The following is a 12,913-nucleotide window of genomic DNA, read 5'->3' on the forward strand; positions in this document are numbered from 1 at the left end:
ATTCATTATCAATTGCGAAACAAGCTTATATTAACCACCCTTGGTGATCCGGAAGAAAGTGTCCGAGGTATATTAATGTGTTAGGAAACTAGAGTATCCAGGGAAAACCCACGTTTCACAGAAACTATCTTATATATTCACATTAAAATAATGGGTATGTGATACAGTCATCTACATCCATACACAAAGTATGGTCTAACGTGACACACTTGTAACGGGAGACAACTCTTAAAATACCAGGTTAAAACGGAATTATCTCCCTTACAATGTGATAGCAGTATATACGGGTCGTCTTAGTAACCTGTAAAGCAAAACATAACCCAGAATTAATAATAATAATAATAAAATAAATAAAAATATCAGCAGATCAAGTAATATGTTTCTTAAAATATTTTAATTTGACATGGAACGACCAACGAAATCAGAAATTTACGGATTAAAAAACAAAAATAGGATATAGTATTTGACACAGGTATTAAGTTTTCTGTAATATCTATGAATGATATAATTTTCATATCATTGTTGATATGGTCAATAACCCCCCATCCCCCACCACACACACACAAACACACACCATTCTCTCTTTCTTTAAAAAACCCAAACAAAGTTTTAAAAAACAAACAAACACAACAAAACAAATAAAAAAAACAATCAGAACCAACAAAAACACAAAATACAAAGACAAGAAACATCAATGAGTATATTGTGTGAGTCGTGTGTAAACTTGTAGGAAAAAATACGGAATATTAACGTTACCTTTTCCCTCTTTTGTTCTTTCTACTGGTTTTTGTTGTAGGCATCGCTGCTAGTTCCACTGTAATTTCTCTGAAATACAGAAAAATACCCGTATTAACATCATTAAAAAATCAACAGATTTGTGTACAATAATGTTGGACGTGGAGTGACATTCACGTGGTGATAACTGCCGCCTACTGATTGTATGGATCTTAGCATCTTCGATGTATTGTATATAATGGTTATAATCTTTTATTTTTCTTTGATAAAACATTTGATTGACAAGGAAACATACACAACTTTACAAAACTAGTCTACTCACACCACTTGCACTGTCCATACTTTTCATTAACATGTACAAATCTAGTTAAACCAGATTATCAATCTTACTGTGAACTTTAGCACTCACCATTGTTACAATGACAACACCTGTGGCAGTCACAAACATTTTTATAATAGTCTTGATAGTTCGTTACATTGTTTACCACCCTAGCGTACATGCCTTTGGGCCGATAACTCTGTTGATTTATTATCGAATCTCACACAACAAGATTAATAAATTATCAGATTTATGAAAATAAGGAAATTTCATGATTTCTTGAAGTACTGCACATCCTTGTCTATATTTTGATTTTTTTTTTCGATCACTTTTGCTTCCGCTCAGTCGCCATGGCTGTAAAATTCTAATTCTTAACATCACTGTCAATTCCTAGAAGGACGAAACAGCTATCTGACGTAACATCACTGACAAGTCCTTACATGACGAAACAGCTATCTGACGTAACATCACTGACAAGTCCTTACATGACGAAACAGCTGTATGATGTAACATCACTGACAAGTCCTTACATGACGAAACAGCTGTATAATGTAACATCACTGACAAGTCCTTACATGACGAAACAGCTGTATGATGTAACATCACTGACAAGTCCTTACATGACGAAACAGCTGTATGATGTAACATCACTGACAAGTCCTAGAAGGACGAAACAGTTGTATAATGTAACATCACTGACAAGTCCTTACATGACGAAACAGCTGTATGATGTAACATCACTGACAAGTCCTTACATGACGAAACAGCTGTATGATGTAACATCACTGACAAGTCCTAGAAGGACGAAACAGTTGTATGATGTAACATCACTGACAAGTCCTAGAAGGACGAAACAGTTGTATGATGTAACATCACTGACAAGTCCTAGAAGGACGAAACAGTTGTATGATGTAACATCACTGACAAGTCCTTACATGACGAAACAGCTGTATGTTGTAACATCACTGACAAGTCCTAGAAGGACGAAACAGTTGTATGATGTAACATCATTGACAAGTCCTTACATGACGAAACAGCTGTATGATGTAACATCACTGACAAGTCCTTACATGACGAAACAGCTGTATGATGTAACATCACTGACAAGTCCTTACATGACGAAACAGCTGTATAATGTAACATCACTGACAAGTCCTTACATGACGAAACAGCTGTATGATGTAACATCACTGACAAGTCCTTACATGACGAAACAGCTGTATGATGTAACATCACTGACAAATCCTAGAAGGACGAAACAGTTGTATGATGTAACATCACTGACAAGTCCTTACATGACGAAACAGCTGTATGATGTAACATCACTGACAAGTCCTAGAAGGACGAAACAGTTGTATAATGTAACATCACTGACAAGTCCTTACATGACGAAACAGCTGTATGATGTAACATCACTGACAAGTCCTTACATGACGAAACAGCTGTATGATGTAACATCACTGACAAGTCCTAGAAGGACGAAACAGTTGTATGATGTAACATCACTGACAAGTCCTAGAAGGACGAAACAGTTGTATGATGTAACATCACTGACAAGTCCTAGAAGGACGAAACAGTTGTATGATGTAACATCACTGACAAGTCCTTACATGACGAAACAGCTGTATGTTGTAACATCACTGACAAGTCCTAGAAGGACGAAACAGTTGTATGATGTAACATCATTGACAAGTCCTTACATGACGAAACAGCTGTATGATGTAACATCACTGACAAGTCCTTACATGACGAAACAGCTGTATGATGTAACATCACTGACAAGTCCTTACATGACGAAACAGCTGTATAATGTAACATCACTGACAAGTCCTTACATGACGAAACAGCTGTATGATGTAACATCACTGACAAGTCCTTACATGACGAAACAGCTGTATGATGTAACATCACTGACAAGTCCTAGAAGGACGAAACAGTTGTATAATGTAACATCACTGACAAGTCCTTACATGACGAAACAGCTGTATGATGTAACATCACTGACAAGTCCTTACATGACGAAACAGCTGTATGATGTAACATCACTGACAAGTCCTAGAAGGACGAAACAGTTGTATGATGTAACATCACTGACAAGTCCTAGAAGGACGAAACAGTTGTATGATGTAACATCACTGACAAGTCCTAGAAGGACGAAACAGTTGTATGATGTAACATCACTGACAAGTCCTTACATGACGAAACAGCTGTATGTTGTAACATCACTGACAAGTCCTAGAAGGACGAAACAGTTGTATGATGTAACATCATTGACAAGTCCTTACATGACGAAACAGCTGTATGATGTAACATCACTGACAAGTCCTTACATGACGAAACAGCTGTATGATGTAACATCACTGACAAGTCCTTACAATGACGAAACAGCTGTATAATGTAACATCACTGACAAGTCCTTACATGACGAAACAGCTGTATGATGTAACATCACTGACAAGTCCTTACATGACGAAACAGCTGTATGATGTAACATCACTGACAAATCCTAGAAGGACGAAACAGTTGTATGATGTAACATCACTGACAAGTCCTTACATGACGAAACAGCTGTATGATGTAACATCACTGACAAGTCCTAGAAGGACGAAACAGTTGTATAATGTAACATCACTGACAAGTCCTTACATGACGAAACAGCTGTATGATGTAACATCACTGACAAGTCCTTACATGACGAAACAGCTGTATGATGTAACATCACTGACAAGTCCTAGAAGGACGAAACAGTTGTATGATGTAACATCACTGACAAGTCCTAGAAGGACGAAACAGTTGTATGATGTAACATCACTGACAAGTCCTAGAAGGACGAAACAGTTGTATGATGTAACATCACTGACAAGTCCTTACATGACGAAACAGCTGTATGTTGTAACATCACTGACAAGTCCTAGAAGGACGAAACAGTTGTATGATGTAACATCACTGACAAGTCCTTACATGACGAAACAGCTGTATGATGTAACATCATTGACAAGTCCTTACATGACGAAACAGCTGTATGATGTAACATCACTGACAAGTCCTTACATGACGAAACAGCTGTATGATGTAACATCACTGACAAGTCCTTACATGACGAAACAGCTGTATAATGTAACATCACTGACAAGTCCTTACATGACGAAACAGCTGTATGATGTAACATCACTGACAAGTCCTTACATGACGAAACAGCTGTATGATGTAACATCACTGACAAGTCCTAGAAGGACGAAACAGTTGTATGATGTAACATCACTGACAAGTCCTTACATGACGAAACAGTTGTATGATGTAACATCACTGACAAGTCCTAGAAGGACGAAACAGTTGTATGATGTAACATCACTGACAAGTCCTAGAAGGACGAAACAGTTGTATGATGTAACATCACTGACAAGTCCTTACATGACGAAACAGCTGTATGTTGTAACATCACTGACAAGTCCTAGAAGGACGAAACAGTTGTATGATGTAACATCATTGACAAGTCCTTACATGACGAAACAGCTGTATGATGTAACATCACTGACAAGTCCTTACATGACGAAACAGCTGTATGATGTAACATCACTGACAAGTCCTAGAAGGACGAAACAGTTGTATGATGTAACATCACTGACAGGTCCTTACATGACGAAACAGCTGTATGTTGTAACATCACTGACAAGTCCTAGAAGGACGAAACAGTTGTATGATGTAACATCACTGACAAGTCCTTACATGACGAAACAGCTGTATGATGTAACATCACTGACAAGTCCTTACATGACGAAACAGCTGTATGATGTAACATCACTGACAAGTCCTTACATGACGAAACAGCTGTATGATGTAACATCACTGACAAGGGGTAATCAATTTACGACGCGTTACACATGCGTTAAACATAACTGAGATAAAAAAAAAGCTTTCTGTAGTCTATTTTCTTATTGAAATCGCATATAAGATCTGACAAAGCTTGAATTATATCGGGTGGAAAGTAAATAAATTATATTGAAATCGCATATAAGATCTGACAAAGCTTGAATTATATCGGGTGGAAAGTAAATAAATTATATTGAAATCCCATATAAGATCTGGCAAAGTTTGAATTATATCGGGTGGAAAGTAAATAAATTATATTGAAATCCCATATAAGATCTGGCAAAGTTTGAATTATATCGGGTGGAAAGTAAATAAATTATATTGAAATCGCATATCTGCAAAGCTTAAATTACATCCGATGGAAATTAAACAAATTTGTTCCAAAAATGAATTTCATCAATGTTATTCATAGAGAAGTGACATAACAGGATCATTGAACACACAGTCTTGGTTTAATTTTGGTCATTATGTTATTGAAGTGTGTTTGGGTTTACTACATCTGGATCTTGAGAAGAAGATAATGTAAGGCTTCATCAAGGTTATTCCTGTCTCACTGTAATTCATTAATCTCTGTTTATATCATGCATGGATATATTGGAAGTACGTGTAATTCGCACTATTTATATTAACAAAATGTCTACATTTCATCATTGTAAATTATAGTATGTTACAGATAACTAGTAATGACACCCATTAAAAATCATGTTGAAGTTCCTAAGTATACGTAGAGACTACAACAGCTACTTACAGTTTACACTGCTGTGGACGAGTAGTGATGAAAGTTATCCCCCTTTCCTCTGTATGCGGGAATTTCTCACACACTATTTGGTCCGGTGTATTTGGGTTTTGCTTGCTCGTTCGGCTTCGTACCTTCTTGTACCGTATTGACATATATTCTGAGCTAATGTAAATAAAACATACATTAGTTATAATAGCGTTAAACCAATGAAACACCTGCTTTATTAACAGCCATTATTACACGTGTGACGTCAAAATATACTTACACGTGTGACGTCAAAATGTACTTACACGTGTGACGTCAAAATGTACTTACACGTGTGACGTCAAAATGTACTTACACGTGTGACGTCAAAATATACTTACACGTGTGACGTCAAAATGTACTTACACGTGTGACGTCAAAATGTACTTACACGTGTGACGTCAAAATGTACTTACACGTGTGACGTCAAAATGTACTTACACGTGTGACGTCAAAATGTACTTACACGTGTGACGTCAAAATGTACTTACACGTGTGACGTCAAAATGTACTTACACGTGTGACGTCAAAATATACTTACACGTGTGACGTCAAAATGTACTTACACGTGTGACGTCAAAATGTACTTACACGTGTGACGTCAAAATGTACTTACACGTGTGACGTCAAAATGTACTTACACGTGTGACGTCAAAATGTACTTACACGTGTGACGTCAAAATGTACTTACACGTGTGACGTCAAAATGTACTTACACGTGTGACGTCAAAATATACTTGCACGTGTGACGTCAAAATGTACTACGTGAAAGCTACAAGTTCTAAATAGAGTACATCTATAAGATAAATCTTAGTGATAAACAACATTCAATGAAAAAAAAAACTTCCTGCGAGGTAGTTCATTATTGTTATCAATATCTAATTGATTATTATATCAATGTAATATATGTTAAGTCTGAAAGCCGACTATCATCACACCATCAACATATCATATATTTTTCTTATATTTTCAATACTGAAAAAAATACCACAGGTTGATAAAAAATAAGTAAACTACCAATTATATCGATACTAAAAAAACAATAGTGAATGGATTGAAGAGGAGTACCTGTTAAAACGAAATATTTCACAAAGACTATCATTATCGTACGCTCCATTTCACATTCCGATGACACATTTTAGCATGTCAATATAATAGATTTCTCCAATGTCGATGTCGAAACAAGAAAGATGATTGCTAGTGTCCGAAGTCACGAGTAAATTGGAGATTAGATCATGAAAATTAACCAATGGAAAAACGCGTTACATAACCATTGTTTAAGAATATATATCATGTTGAGAATCACCAATTCTATTTAAAAGTTCTGATAAATTTTGTGTAACCAAAGCCATTATAACAGACAGCAAAAGCTAACCCAATTAATACACACTATATACACATGTGATACAAACGTTTACATGAATTATAAGTTACCTGGTCTTTCTGTGTCTTTTCAGGCGGAGCTCCCTGAAATAGGAATTCTTAGACGGTTAAGTTATACACAATATCAACACAAATGTGTGTAAAGACATGACACTAAAACAGATAACGGGGATTTTTATGACAATTTTTTATATCTTTTTAAAACTATCTAATTGATATATACATAACAGTTATGTTTCGTGGTGTTAAATATCACTGCTTTATTGTTTATATATGTTGACTTTTGTGATTTAATTTCAGACCAGCGATGATAATAATCATTGTCTTGTCGGTGTGTACGTAACACAGTATACCTCATACTAATAAATCATTTTAAAACATCCCACTTCGTACTTTAACTGACTGCGACACAAAGACAAGAGGCTCATTGGGCCTTTATTGTTCGCGAGATTTATTTGGCTGAAACTCAATTAACTTTAACCGAAGAAAAAAGTATCTAAAAATCTTGTATCTATTCCCCGTATTGATCTTCGCCTATAAGGCCCTGTCCCGCCCGCCTCAAGGGCTTCAAGATCCAAAGTTAATACAAAAGTAATTCTCTTTCACTCAAGATCATTTCAGGCCATAATTTGGGCAAAATCCTATCATACAAGCGGGAGAAGAAGAGTTTTAAAGAATTTGCTCTATTTATATCTAGGGTCCCGCCCCTCCAATTCTAGGTGGTCAAGAACCACCATTTATACAAAGTTTATTCTCTTTCAGCCAAGATTGCTTCAGACCAAATTTGGGCAAAATTAATTTTGATAAAATATTCGATTATATAACGTTTATATCGACCACGGTCGTTGCGGTATGGCATAAACTTTCCTCTTCCTTTGGACCACGCGAGCTAAAAACCAACACCTTTTTTATGTTGAATTGATGAATAAATTAGATCTAGATTAAATTCCTTACATTTCACATTTGTCGTCTTGATAAAAAATCACAAGTCTGTCTCTCCGATAAGTGGAGTTATATTCCGGACAACCATAAAGCATTGTTGTTGTTTCCGGGATCTTTGTGGTAGGTTTTGTCGGTTCATTCACTGGGTCCTTCGGGATCGATGGATGTTTTGCTGGCTTCAAATTCATCGGTCCTTTTGCTGGATTCCTAAATCCTAATATTGCACCTATGGACCTGATAAGTTCATCTGTACTCGCAGGAACGACGCCTCCAGATCCAGGAAAGGTGTTTTTGTCGGCTGGACCTGAGTTTTTAGGTCCGGTGTCTTTAGGTCCTGGGATGTTTACTGAAGGGGTACGATGCTTATAGTTTGATAGATCGTTCCGTGACATGGAAACCAAAGGTGCCAGAGGGGGAAGCTGCTGTCTGTGTCTGATATACAAATTATATTGTGTGGAAACGGCATGGAATCCTGAAGAATAAATGTATCTTTGATTAAGCTTGAACATATAAACAAATTATGTTGTGTGGAAACGGCATGGAAACCCGAAGAAAAACACATCTCTAAGCTTGAATAAAGCAATACATGAAAACGTTACTATATCTAAGTTCTGTCAAACAGTCTCCATTTTGTCTAGAGTTAACTCGTGGCTAGTCCAAACTGTTGGCTTAAAAACAAATAACAGTTTAACCTGTCTCTACAGATAGCGAGTTGTGAAGCGATAAAGTTTTTTTTTTTTTTTTTTGTTAAATTCATATTTTTTCCGTCCACCACTTTTTAAGTCTAACCAGAAACAGAAGTTCTGTATCTTTAATGAGAGTCGAGTTAAAAATGAAGCAATATATTTGGATATGTTTCTGGATTTGCCAGTATGACAGTGATTCAAAATTTGTAAAAGTTAACAAAGGGTACTGATAGACAGGGTGTCATGTTAAAACTGAATTAAATACAAAAATAATCATTAAAACCCGTTTATCATACCAATACATATTTTTTTCAGAATTATACAATATCTGTTAATAGAATGTATCTATGTTGCTGTAGGTTGGTGAATGTTATCAAAATGCATTATATCTAGTTAATTGGTTTAAGAGATATCAACAAATCAGAAATGTATGTCACTTACCAATTGTCCATAGAAAAGTACATAGCAAGATAGCCATTCTTCAAAATGTACAACGTTACACGATTTTCATATATAATTTCGCCAGTCCAGGCCGTAGATAGGACGCCTTAATTTAAACACGTAGTATGCATATGCCAAATAGTGTCAAAAGTTCGCAGACAATATAACGCTGACGACAAAATTTGACATATGAGGGCCACGATATAGCAGTATATGCACAAATTATGTAATGCAATTTACAGACACACTTACACCGAAATTTGTGAAATAACAAAATAAAGTATGGAATGAAAAATAACATATTTCATTCAAAATATCGTGATGTTTTGTTGTATATAGTAAACAAGTGGGGGTGTTATTTGTTTATATATTTGTTTGGCAATGAGGAAAATTGATTTCAAACCAAAACGCGACACTGTTGAATAATTCATCAACCGTGTCATTAATTTTGGGTCGTAGTTTATGGTCCATTGTAATCACAGGTGGGTACCTTTATACGCTGACAATCTTGTCACGATTCTGGTTTAATATAATCACAGTATGTTATTAACAGCATCAATTAATTTCAGCGTTAATTAATAATCAAAGAATTTTAAAATATTATTTCATCACAATGATTATTCCAACATACATAGTTTTAATTCTGTCCATTACGGACTACTAAAAAGCGGTCACGTGGTCAAGCCTATTCATCTGGTTTAATGTGCATTAGACTAATTAAAATAGTTAATTTGTTCTTCATTAATTGTAATGTAATTTACTCAGTACATCCTCTTGTTGAAATTAATCCTGATAACATTAGCAGCAGGTTTTTATATTTATAATATGAGATATTTATGTCTAGGAACATGTGTATTTATAATACTAGCGCTCAGCTATGTTTAACACACAATGATTCTTAAGTTAAATGTTACCCCTATGTTGTAGTATCAGAAATACGAAACTGTTTAATTTTGGGTCAGTACATCTCTCAATATCTCACTATCTCAATCAACTGGTACATAATTTGTACAATCTTATTTTTTCAAAACATTTACATCAACTTTTACTTTGGAGTTACCTAAACAAATAGTTATATATGGCAATTTGAAAAAGTAAATTCATCATGTGCTGGTAGAGTAGTGTATATTGTAGTAACATCACTGACGAGAGTCCGACTTAAAATCACATCACTGACGAGAGTCCTGACGAGAGTCCGACTTAAGATAACGTCAGTGACGAGAGTCCGACTTAAGATCACGTCACTGACGAGAGTCCGACTTAAGATCACGTCACTGACGAGAGTCCGACTTAAGATCACGTCACTGACGAGAGTTCGACTTAAGATCACGTCACTGACGAGAGTCCGACTCAAGATTACATCACTGATGAGAGTCCGACTTAAGATCACGTCACTGACGAGAGTTAGACTCAAGATCACCATTATCATCTGATATAGGGGAAACATATCGTAATAACATCACTGACGAGATTCCGCCTTAAGATCACGTCACTGACGAGAGTCCGAATTAAGATCACGTCACTGACGAGAGTCCGACTGAAGATTACATCACTGACGAGAGTCTGACTTAAGGTCACATCACAGACGAGAGTCCGAATTAAGGTCACGTCACTCACGAGAGTCCGACTTAAGATCATGTCACTGACGAGAGTCTGACTTAAGATCACCATTAGTACCTGATATAAAAGTATATATCCTAATTACATCCCTAACTATTATCTAATTGTAGGTGTGTTACAAGGACCAGGAGAATACAGACTTGTCAACCGAATATCAAATTCAAACTTGAGTTCTAAAAAACTATAACCAAAAGGCGGACAAAATACCGAAAAGTTGCATTAAATAGAGTGGAAAGGTGAGAGTGTGTGTCATTGATTCGAACCTCCGTAATTCCCAGTAACTCAGCTTACCAACAGGTACATAATAAACAACAATGATACTAACAGGCATCAGACAACAACACATTATATAGAGATATTGACTACTTGTAAAAGAGGTCATTATGATGGACGAAGATATTTGAAAATTCATATACTTAATAATTATGACGTTTATCATGTAGCTTGGTAAAAATCTATTCCTGTTGCAATCATCGCCGAAAAAGATCACAGTTTGAAATGTAAAAATAAGGAACCAGTTTATGTATTTTTAGATTTCCGTCACCATCAGTTGCCGTGATCGATGAAAGTATGTGCGATTTTCCCTCGGACATGAGTTCGAGTCTCACCGGAGACAGGTAAAATGTTTGTCGAATAGTTAGTGGATTTATCAATTATATGTTGGTTTTTCTCTTCCGGTTTTTCTTTATCACCTAAAGTGGGAATTATTATTTGACCGTGTGCTCAAAAACATTTAAGAATTAAGATAGAATGAAAGAACATTAAAAAACTATTATGTACGATTTCATTATTGCACTGAGAAGATAAGTGAAAAAGGTTAAATGGTTATATCAACCATTTTATATTGGGCATGGCTTGTCTTTATGCTTTACACGAATGTCCAAGTAAAATATTTATGTTACAAATATTGACCTGGAGTCCTGTATTGATAAATTAGTTTTTTTATGCACATCATATTGCACATGGCATATGTTTGTTCACTGTGCGGTAACAACTCTGTCAGTATAGATTAGAGCGTTCATAAAGAATGTTGGTAGTTATTCCATTCAGCGTTTTATGCACCGGAGTGGCAAGTAGGTAGTGACACGTTACTGAATATACACATGTACTTGACGCTGTTACGAAATTTCTCTTGTTATGTGACTGCGCCGCACCGATGAATTCATGGAGGACGAAACAGATGTTACATCACTGACGAATTCTAGAAGGAAGAAATAGTTGTATAATGTAACATCACTCACGAATCCTGCAGGGACGAAACAGCTGTATGATGTTACATTAAGGACAAGTCTTAGATGGTGGACATCACTGACGATTTCTATAATAACGAAACAGACGTAAAACACACTAAAATTCGTCAGGTAGCGCAACTGTATTCTTATCCGGACTTTTCACTTGTGTGTCTTTTGTACAATGTTCCAGGTATAAAATATAAGTTACCTTTGGTTAACGTATCGTCCAGGTTCGTAAAAATAAATACATCTAAATTATATTAACATTCATTGTAAATGAAATGAAACAAACTCATGGGAAGCAGGAAAATATTAGAAAAATAAAAAAGAATTCAACACGTAAAGAAGTGAAGGCGATAGTTTAAGACTATGATACTTTATAGATATTTGTATCTTCACTGTGGCTGTTAGCAGTTAACGTACATAGATACACTGAAGTTAATCATTAAAACCACTCAGTTTTTGACAAAATCGATTTTATTATTGATTTGATATGTAAATGTTTCCTTGTAAAATCTATCAACAATGTTTCAAAGTTACACAATAAAAAACAGTATGATCATTCGCAAATTTGAATAGCAAATACAAAGAAAAGTTAGTTGACTGTTAAACAAGGGAAAAATCGTGTTTTATCATTTTTCTTTTTCTTTTCTTTTTTTAAGCAGAACTTACATTTAATTTGCCTGCACATATTGAAATTATCAGTAAGCTTGAATATCACTACACATTTATATATGTTGCGACTTCTGTGGTTATTGTAATAAAGCAAATTATAACATGTAGCGCATCAGCCTCAACGCTGAATTTAACAGTTATTACATTGTTTTTACATTAAGCGTTGTTTTTACATTAGCGTTGTTTTTATATTAAGCGTTGTTTTTACATTAAGCGTTGTTTTTATATTAAGCGTTGTTTTTACATT

General features: G+C 35.4%; 1 protein-coding gene across 1 annotated transcript; it reads right to left on the reverse strand.

The window, feature by feature from the left end:
• Window positions 1-235: 235 nt before the first annotated feature.
• LOC132558053 (uncharacterized) lies at window positions 236-9,176 on the reverse strand. Its single transcript, XM_060222576.1, has 6 exons — window positions 9,140-9,176; window positions 8,025-8,484; window positions 7,122-7,154; window positions 5,673-5,825; window positions 757-825; window positions 236-301 (listed from the first exon to the last, which is right to left on the reverse strand). The coding sequence occupies exons 1-6, from the start codon at window positions 9,174-9,176 to the stop codon at window positions 262-264; spliced, it is 792 nt and encodes a 263-aa protein (XP_060078559.1). The 3' UTR covers window positions 236-261.
• Between the last annotated feature and the right edge of the window lie 3,737 nt (window positions 9,177-12,913).

This window comes from Ylistrum balloti, unplaced genomic scaffold (genome assembly GCF_031769215.1).
Source record: "Ylistrum balloti isolate Yb309-2 unplaced genomic scaffold, AGI_CSIRO_Ybal_v1 Utg370750, whole genome shotgun sequence".
NCBI lineage: Eukaryota > Metazoa > Mollusca > Bivalvia > Pectinida > Pectinidae > Ylistrum > Ylistrum balloti.

Excerpts from the sequence above, each read along its gene's own strand:
- LOC132558053 (XM_060222576.1), bottom strand. The coding sequence starts at position 9,176 with ATGGCTATCTTGCTATGTACTTTTCTATGGACAATTG. Across the intron at positions 5,826-7,121 it reads AAAAGACACAGAAAGACCAG|CTCAGAATATATGTCAATAC; the intron begins GTAACTTATAAT and ends TATTTACATTAG. Across the intron at positions 826-5,672 it reads CGTCCACAGCAGTGTAAACT|AGAAATTACAGTGGAACTAG; the intron begins GTAAGTAGCTGT and ends TCTGTATTTCAG.